Source organism: Heterobasidion irregulare, assembly GCF_000320585.1.
Source record: "Heterobasidion irregulare TC 32-1 unplaced genomic scaffold scaffold_13, whole genome shotgun sequence".
NCBI lineage: Eukaryota > Fungi > Basidiomycota > Agaricomycetes > Russulales > Bondarzewiaceae > Heterobasidion > Heterobasidion irregulare.
Window position 1 is genome coordinate 1275743 of NW_009258209.1, and position 9268 is coordinate 1285010.

General features: G+C 49.5%; 3 protein-coding genes across 3 annotated transcripts; all 3 read left to right on the forward strand.

Annotated features, from left to right (window-relative positions):
* Positions 1-936: 936 nt before the first annotated feature.
* On the forward strand, positions 937-2766 carry HETIRDRAFT_423235 (uncharacterized protein; the record flags this gene model as incomplete). Its single annotated transcript, XM_009554681.1, has 4 exons — positions 937-1534; positions 1636-1742; positions 1798-2424; positions 2476-2766. 4 exons carry the CDS (start codon positions 937-939, stop codon positions 2764-2766), a joined length of 1623 nt encoding a protein of 540 aa, XP_009552976.1.
* A 703-nt stretch (positions 2767-3469) lies between these two features.
* HETIRDRAFT_423236 (uncharacterized protein) lies at positions 3470-4630 on the forward strand (the record flags this gene model as incomplete). The annotated part of the gene is made up of 3 exons (XM_009554682.1): positions 3470-4009; positions 4065-4456; positions 4528-4630. The coding sequence occupies 3 exons, from the start codon at positions 3470-3472 to the stop codon at positions 4628-4630; spliced, it is 1035 nt and encodes a 344-aa protein (XP_009552977.1).
* Positions 4631-6762: 2132 nt separating this feature from the next.
* On the forward strand, positions 6763-9256 carry cpm96 (cytochrome P450 monooxygenase 96; the record flags this gene model as incomplete). Its single annotated transcript, XM_009554212.1, has 14 exons — positions 6763-6916; positions 6973-7070; positions 7136-7227; positions 7280-7323; positions 7384-7481; positions 7537-7709; positions 7764-8011; positions 8070-8136; positions 8193-8411; positions 8481-8510; positions 8581-8835; positions 8902-8934; positions 8990-9018; positions 9087-9256. The coding sequence occupies 14 exons, from the start codon at positions 6763-6765 to the stop codon at positions 9254-9256; spliced, it is 1710 nt and encodes a 569-aa protein (XP_009552507.1).
* Positions 9257-9268: the final 12 nt, after the last annotated feature.

Consider the following 9268-nt stretch of genomic DNA (forward strand, 5'->3'; position numbering starts at 1 on the left):
GTTGCAGATTAAAGACGACCCGAAAGAGAGAAAAGTATTAGGTAGAGAATGAGAAGAGAGAACTGGCTCAAGAGCAGGGGTGAGATGTCGCAGACACTGAGGAATGTGAGCCGCATACCCCATGGTTTTATAGCAGGTCGACGAGCTCTGTAGGCACGGCACTTTCGAAAATAGGCATTGATTGGTCCAACATGCATCAGAGGCTATCAGAGGCTGTGACGAGGGCCATGCGGTGTAAGATTGAATAGCAGACGCCAATCAACCCAATAAATCTTTGTAGATGCCTTACATCAAAGTGTCATCTCTATGTCCATCATAGGCCAGACTGCATCAGGGTCCAGAGAGGTTTTGATGAGATACATACTCGTTTGAGATCACTATGTTGTATTATTGTCAGCTTCCTGACCTTCAATAAGAGTTCAGAAGGCCCAGGATAATCGGGGTCTAACGAAACTAAGTGTGCTCAATCTCGATATCAAAGAGTTTGAACTGCTCGGTTTACTGTATGACGTTCAAATACTGTTCGAACCTGAGCCTGCCAGTGAAGGATTTGGTGTGGTAAAAATAATAGACCTATCGGAAGCGCCTGCTTACTAATTCTACTTGTCCGAAACTTACTGACACCGAGGAACCTGTGATCGATCATCGTCGCTGAAGCGCTGATGCCTGCATGCTATGTATACTCTCTGCATGCCCCTCGGAGAACTGAGACTGGAGTGATCACTCAGCGCCATAGCTCTATCAAAGGATATTGCATCTCGAGGTACGTACTTAGTTCATCAAGATGCGTTGCAGAGCGGTGAATTCCGAAGTCATTGGCAGTCTCATTGCCATCTTGATCGCAATATTGGGCCCGGGTCGCAGAGCGACCGAAAGGCAATCTTGAAAGGTTTACAAAGAGCGGACACGAACGACCGAAGTCTGACAACCATCGTCATGAATTGTCCGACCCCGAGCAAACACCATCTCCTCGATCTACCTCCTGAAACTGTAGACGAGATTCTTGCACACATATCCTCCCCTACATCCCTCCTCGCCGTGGCGAGGACTTGCAAGGCTCTAGCCAGCTTGGTCATCCCGAACCATCTCCATTTTCGTATCATTCGTGCTCCAATGGGTCGGACAGAGCTCTGGAAAAGTATTCTACGCGATGATCTACACGCTGCTAGTGTGCGTTCGTTGATAATTCAAGACGAGCAGGCCTGGGACGCAGACGAGACTTCCTCGAAGATCCCTCCTTTTGCCGGCCTTGCGCCAGAATCTCGCAAAGAAAGAGCGTTGGGAAATGGACCGGGGCAGCTTGATCCCTATGGGGAAGCCCTGCCTATATTTGTGTCAGCCATCCGACGTATGTTTAAACTTAATGAATTCGCATGGAATCGTGCGGCCTCGACGAATTTCAAGGGTATGGACGACGTATGGACGGCCTTGCAAGAACTTGGAACCGTCACTACACTAGATATCTCCGACCACCCCGATGGAGACGGAACAATCGAGGGCACCATTGGCGACCTACGTGAAGCATCGACGCCGAGTATCGTCTTTTCTGATTCAGTGAGCCATAAATGAACATACTCTGTTCGAGATTGCTTGAGATTAATCGACACTGCATGCCTCAGTTTTTGCGGTTTTCAGGGCTCACAACGCTCAAGGTGCACACAAGCGCATTCGACCATCAGGCCGACGAGCCTGACGCAACTCCGCTCATCGATATGCTTTTGCATAGATGCCCTAATCTTGAGGTGTGTATATAAGAGCTGCTTGCTCCTTTTCTATTGACTTACGTCAATTACACAGGTTCTTGAGCTTACCCTCGTTGTGCACCGCCACTTATCAAGTGCCTCCATGAGCTCTCTCCTCTCAAATGCAACCTGGCCAAACTTACACACTCTTCATCTTACGGAAGGCGTTGGCTGCTCTGTCGACTCCCTCGTGCGCTTTCTCGAAACACATCCAGGGATTGAAGATCTTTCACTTGGACGTATGATGCCAGGGCGCTCGTGGGAACAGTTCGCACAGGCCTTAGACACTATTGCGCCAATTCTACCCCGCCTGAAGACACTTGAATGCTCCTCGGCGCAAGCGGCAGCACTCCTCAAACCCTCAATGGTGACTCTGACCAGTTTGTCGGGAGTAGACATGCGCGACGAGATCGTGGTAGACGACTACTTTGGCTGGGACGATGAGTGGGAGCTGGAACATGCTGAGGACGAGAATTACGAAGAAGACACCACTGTCCCAATCCCCTCCCCTTGGAAAACTCCATTCCTACAACGATTAGCGGCATGCCCATCCATCAGGTATCTCGGGGTCATACATTACGAGAACTTGGCCCAACTCGAGGTGCTTGCAACGATTGCACCACAACTGACCTGGCTCGATATCGATACATGCGGACTCCTTGTGGATTCGGTGGAGCAGATCGTAAGTGCTCTTCTGAAATGCATCTCTCTATTCTAATAATCGTCCCCTCAGGCCCAATGGTGTGCGTTTTATTCACTGTTCCCTTCTCTGAAAGCGATCAGAGCGGAGCATCTTGTCTACCGAGGGCAACATGGCGAATATTCAATGAACGAGAATGATGATTGCATCCAAGCTTTGGCACGCGCTTGCCCGCAACTGGAGGTGCTGATTCTTTGGAAGCGGAAGATAATTTTGATCAGAGATAAGGCGGAACAAGTGGGTGCGCCTGTAAGGTGGATATCGAGGATGCTCGATGCGAGCGAAGAGGTGGATGGAGAGGTAGTCTATCCGACCGAGCAGTGACGCAACCTTTTTGGGTGTTGTTCTACTTACTGTAGCGTTACCATACTAATATGCACGATTGAAAGACACAAAAAGCTTTAGGTGCGCTATGGTTTAGCAGCGCTATTTCACCAAGAGCATGCTTATTCCGCACCGTACACAGCATTCATTGCGGCTCACACATCAAGACTGAGATATCCAAAGGCAACCGCGTATACCTTCCATCTGGGTTCCCTGTCACCGTGTCACCGCTTTCTCATTGACCATTTTGACACGAATGCTGTTTGCTGCAGTATCTAATCTGACATTGGGAGGGACACATTCATGACAGCTTGGTTTTGTAGGTTTTGTGCAAACCCGACTGCTCGGTATAGGTTTTGCCGTTGTCCTTGAACAACACTTTAAAGGATGTTTTGCAATTGAGCACCTTTATTAATTGGTGTCGCGTCGGAATCCAGCACGAGTGCACAGAGGTAGAGGTACAGCACATACGTTGGGAGGGCTTCAAAGGCTGGTCATGGTACTAAAAGCTACTAAAAGGAGCTAAAAGGGCTCTTCCTGCGCTACCACCTACCAAGCTTGGAACTTGCCACCGCTGCTTTTCAACTGAACACGGAACTCCAAAGTCTCTGTCTTCTCCTCTTTCTAGGGCATATCTAGTATTCATCATCGATACGTCGATCAGATTTCCAATCATTAAAACTGCGTTCAGCGTGCATCGGTTATGGCTGACCACTTAGAGCAGCTGGTGCTCTCAGGCAAGCTCTTCAATGGCGGCAGTCGCTCTTCATCTCCAGAACGCTCCCCATCGCCTGATGCATTGTGGCCTGACGACGGCGAAACCTATTCTGACAGTTCAGACACTACTGTTGACCGCTTGCAGCAGATCGAGAGCGCTCTTGGTGGCGAAGGGGGGGCACCATCTATCGGCATGGGGCCGGGCCGCACGGGCGTGAAAGGGGTGATTCGCGATCGTGACGAGGCGAGTGCACTCGCGCGCGATCGCAACGCAAGAGATGCACAAGCGTTGGCACGGGCTATGGAGAAGGCTAGCTTGGGAGGGAAGACGTTCTTAGAAGAGGAAAAGGAGAGGGAGTGGGAGAAGGCCACGTTGGAGGGGATCTTGGGTGGTACACCGGCGGTATTAAGTGGCAAGCGGGTGGGGAGATTTGGGCATTTGAGGGAGGTTGGTATGAGAGGGTTTGTGCCGGCTGTTGAGGAAGAGGATAGGAGTGTATGGGTGGTAGTGCACATCTACGATCCGGTACGTGCTCTTTCAAGTCTTTACACGTCCGCCCAATTCATGGGTTCTCTTCCAGTCACTCCACCGGTGTGATGCCCTAGACGACACTCTTGCGCGTCTTGCACGATTGCACACCGAAACCAAATTTATTCGATGTCGGGCGAGCGCTATCGGCTTTGCATCTACAGCATCCTCCCGCCCGCGTCGCCCACCTTCTTCGTCGTACCTCTCTCGTTCGCGAGTTACGCCGGATCGGATCGGCGGCACTGTTGACGAAGACGATCCGTACGGCGACATCACCGACGAGAAGAGGTCTGAAGATGACGACTTTGGCGAAGAGGACGAGGATGTCGTGGACACAGACATGCTTCCCACCATGCTTGTGTATCGGGCGGGGGACCTTGTTCACAACTGGGTACGTGTAGACTGGGAAGCAGGAGTGGCGGGTGTCGGAGATTTATTGGAGCGGTAAGTCTGAATTGTACATCGCCAAGTTCATTCAATTCTAATATGTTATTCGAAAACTCTGTGTCGCGCAGGCACCACATCGTTGCCCCTGCACGCTCAGGGAGCAGCAATCTTGGCTTCCCTTCTGACGACGAAGACGACCTGGCACTCAGCGGCTCGGAGAACGGGTTTTGATAATATCTCTGAGAGAGGAACTTTCCCATTCTTAGACTCATACTTTGGTATTGGTTTATTTCTTGTCGCATCACTATCGCAACTTTGTCTAGCTGGGAATGCCTGGAGTTACTCTAGCTATGGTGCGCAGTCAACGGCGTGCTAGCACAACAGAGCCGATTGACTCCTCCAGATATCTTGCACTCTGGAGATTGCTTGAAGTTCTTGTCTGTCGTGTTGCATTCCTTTGACCTTGTTTTAATTTGCAGGAAACTGATATTCACGAACTGCTCCGCAATTTGCGACCTGTTTCGCTCGATGAATTCACAGCATTGCTCATGCCCCGTATCCTCGTCGACGCGGTCACAGAGGTGCAAGGCGCTTGCGCGTCGCTTCTCGGAGACGGATCGAGAAGTTGGAAGCGTGTGTTTGATACTGTATATTCACTCGAGACCAGACCCACTTACGGCTAAGGCTTTACCCCGAGCGCTCAGCGCTCAGCGTTGGTGCCAATGCAACGCCCTCTCGTGTATACGCCTGTGGCCTCTTTGTCCAACGCTGTCCAAAGTCGGTGTCTCGTCTGCGCCCCTCAGAATGACTGAACACTGGCATTCCTGGTTAGATGTGCTATAAGTTTATAAGCAGCTGTACCGCATCGCTGCTGGCTATGGTTTTCGTGTGTGTACTGCTGATCATAGGACAAGTCACCCCTCCGCTATCTGACTTTAGATCCGCATAACAAGTGAGTATTACTGATACTCTAATTTCACCTGAACATAATTGGATTCACTTTCGCTCGATTCACCGAGGGCTCGTTGATAACTCCAGCGTCATGCTGTGCGCGGTCTTGAGCATGTTCTGTGATACTCTCCAGAGTGGCAATACGTGCCCCATTCTAACCACCTCAACGCCTGGTAACAGGCTCCTCCTAAGGTGCGTCAGAGAGAAATCCAGAGCCTTCACAATTCTTTCAAGTCATGATTACTACCTGGCACCGCGGCTAAGCGACGAAAAATTATACTGATTGGGATGACAGCGCTACCGGTTACTTAACCAAATCGGTTGTAACATGTGTAATCGTCTTAGCTTTTGCATCGCGGTTTGACAGACAGCCTCGGACAGCTCGGACTCAGCTATATGTGGACACTGAAACTGACGTTGTCCTTGGTCTTGCGGTCTAGACGGTGGGATTCATTGTCACCGCTGTCCAAGGATAGCGTCTTTCCTACATCATCATTTCTTGAACGCCGATGGGTGTTTCATCTCTTATATTATCACCAGACTTGCGATGATATGCTCCGTGCGTTACTGCTCTTTGCGGTCGCCCCATCACCCACGAGATATTAGTGTCGCTGTTAACTAACCTCCAGTCACGGAACACCGCTGTCTTGGATGCAAGTTGAATCTAGGTCAGTCTACCACGATCTTCATCGTGCTATCAAAACATAGTCGTTTCCCCAACGTTGCCATAATTTTGATTTGATGCACAGTTCACACAAAGAGCGGCACTGTTTTTCGCTTCTTTGGTCGCATCTTCTTATTCCAAAGGATGGCTACTTCCATGATACTAGGACGTGACTCACCATGCTCAAAACGGTTATGCAGTCGTTGGCGCAGAGCGGGAGGAGGGCCACTCGTCGCTCGTATACCGAAAGCAGGGTCCTCTGGTATCTAGTTCTGGTTTCATCAAACACAAGATGCTTGTCACCATATATCCAATGTGGCCCGAAACACTGTGGCATAAGGCACATCCCTATGCGCTCCGGTGTTTCGCTAAGGTCTCAATCTTCGTCAATCGCTTGTCTGATATTACGCTCTCCCATCGAACGACGCCCGGCAATTATACGAGACCCCAGTGACTGATCTGATTGATACGGCGCTTGCGATACCATAACATTCTGGAGATAGTTTTGCTTCAGAAACATGCCGCGTCATTGGGCGTTGAAACTCTCGCTTCTACAGACTTCAGCAGGGTCTGCCACACGATTTGGAATGTTAACCTAACCGGCCCTGCGCTATGACTGTATGGCCTAGTCAGCCTTGAACTCCGAGCAAGATGAGTGGATCATTTCAGTTGATCTCTCGGCAATCTAGCTCACGTGTTGAGAGGTGGTATAAAAACAGGCGTTTCGTCAAGCTGATTTACACGCACAATGTTTGTTTCTATCTATCCCTCTTTATTCTTCGACCTATTGCTCTGTTCTGCATGTTCGAGCATCTTATATGTTGTACTCCGAATTTCGCGAACAACGAGAAGATCCCATTTCAGAGGTATCCCTGGGCCGTTACCCAAATCATACATTACTGGTAAATCTGGACGTTGCCCATTCCGTTATGTGACATGCAGCTCATGTGCTTGGTAGGAAACCTAAGCCAGCTCTTCAATGCGAAAGGCCTCCCATTCCATGATGATCTGACTAGACTTTACGGAGATGTCGTAAAAGTGTATGGGTTCTTCGGGGTGAGTGCTTAGTTGCGGCTGCTTTCGCGTTCTCAAGCAAACTTGTAACGTAATATCAAATCTAGGATGAGCAACTTTACATTTCCGACCCGAGGGCTTTACAAAGCATCATTGTGAAGGATCAAGACTCATTCGAAGAGACCACAACGTTCATCGAGTAAGTGTCATTCATCATGGCATATTATCATTAAGCACAATCCCACAAACAGGACAAATAAACTTATTTTTGGGGAAGGACTCGTCGCGACAGTCGGTGCGTGATAATGACCAAGACTTGTGCGATACTTGGTGGTGTTCATGTCGTACACATTAGGAGACCATCACAAACGTCAGCGTAAAATTGTCAGCCCTGCGTTCTCTGTCCCGCAGCTACGGAAGCTGGTCCCAAAGCTTTACGATGTAGCGCACAGGGTTCGTCAGCTGTGGTATGTCTGACATGATTGTTGTTTAAACACCTCGATTTTAGCTGTCAGACGCCGTAGGGAAGGAGATAGAGGGCTCGTCGGAGGTCCTGGACATGGCACAATGGATGTCGCGCGTAGCGCTCGAATCTGTTGGACAGGCAGTTCTGGGTTACTCATTCGACCCTTTGAATTCCCCGTCAAACAACCCCTACACCAAGGCGATCCGTGAACTTATGTGAATATCAATCCCAGTTTCCACTTGTTTCATACGTTACTCACGCTTTTTCAGTCCAGCACTCTTTCGCGTCTCCCTAATCCGGCAGTTTGCTCCTTTTATCTCTCGCATCGGCTCTCCAGCGTTTCGTCGCAAACTTGTTGATATAACGCCGAACGCGACTGTACAAAAAATCAAGATGATGTCCGATGTAATGTATGATACCGCAAAGGATATATTACGGGACAAGAAGGACACGTTCTCTGGGTCAAAGGACGCGCACGAGCAAACTCACGACCCAAAGGACATCGTCAGTATTTTGCGTAAGCGACTCATAGTTTTCGTTATGGTCTGTTAACTTCAATAAATCAAAATCAACAGTCGGGCAAAATAAGGGTTCTACTGCGGAAGAACAGCTCAGTGATGAAGAACTGATAGGACAGATGACGTAGGTGACTCCGTGATGAAATGGACGTCCCGGGCTAATCTGTTGTTTCGTCGTAGCGTCCTCATCTTTGGCGCTCAGGATACAACCTCTTCTGCCCTGTCTCGCATCTTATTCATGCTAGCTACTCATCCAATAGTACAAGACAATGTACGACACGAGATTCAACAGGCACGCAGTCGAGAAAGTAATACTCGACTTAACGATGATAACATCTGTTATGACCAACTTTTGTCGCTGCCATGGCTAGACGCAGTCATCAAGGAGACCTTGCGATTGTAAGCTGATCCAGAATATGGTGTGCTAGCGCTCTGTGGCCTTGAGACTGACCCTAATCACAATGACAGATATCCCCCTGTTCCATTTGTCCGCCGCACGTGAGTATCGATCTCTTCCTTCCAAACGCTGGTCGGCGCCATGTCAAAATGCTCACCTTCACCCCGGTAGGGCTACTGAAACATGTAATGTCCCTCTATCCACCCCTATTAAGCCATCGGACCCCACACAGGGCCAGCCGAGGACAGCGCTTACCATCCCAAAAGGGACAACTCTCTTCGTGAGCATCGTCGCCCCGAATCGTTCCCCATCCATCTGGGGTCCGGATGCTTTGGAATGGCGACCGGAGCGCTGGCTTTCGGCGCAGTCGCTGGGCTCAGGACACAGGGATGAAATGATGCGTTTACCTGGGATCTATTCAGGGATGTGAGCATCATTTCATCAGTGATCCAAAGGGTTCGTTGATGCGAAGACTCTCAATAACGCATTCAGGCTGACCTTCCTTGGCGGTGGGCGTTCTTGCATGTAAGCTCTCTGAGCCCCCTTCTCTTGCGAGTTATGAACTGATTCAATGCGATAGTGGATATAAATTCGCACAGATCGAAATGAGTAAGTCGCACATAGTCTTTCAGTCTGTCTTTATCGGACTGATCGGTCAAAAAAATCAATGTGCTTAGAAGTCATCCTCGCAACACTCCTGAGTAGATTTTCCTTCTTCACGACCTCGGATCAGATCGTTTGGAATCTATCTCAAATCATCTCACCCTCTGTACAGAAAACAGACATTAATGGGTGTCTTTTTGAGCTGCAGGGTATGCCGCTTCTCGTGAAGCATGTAGTTGGCTAGTGTGTTGGATCA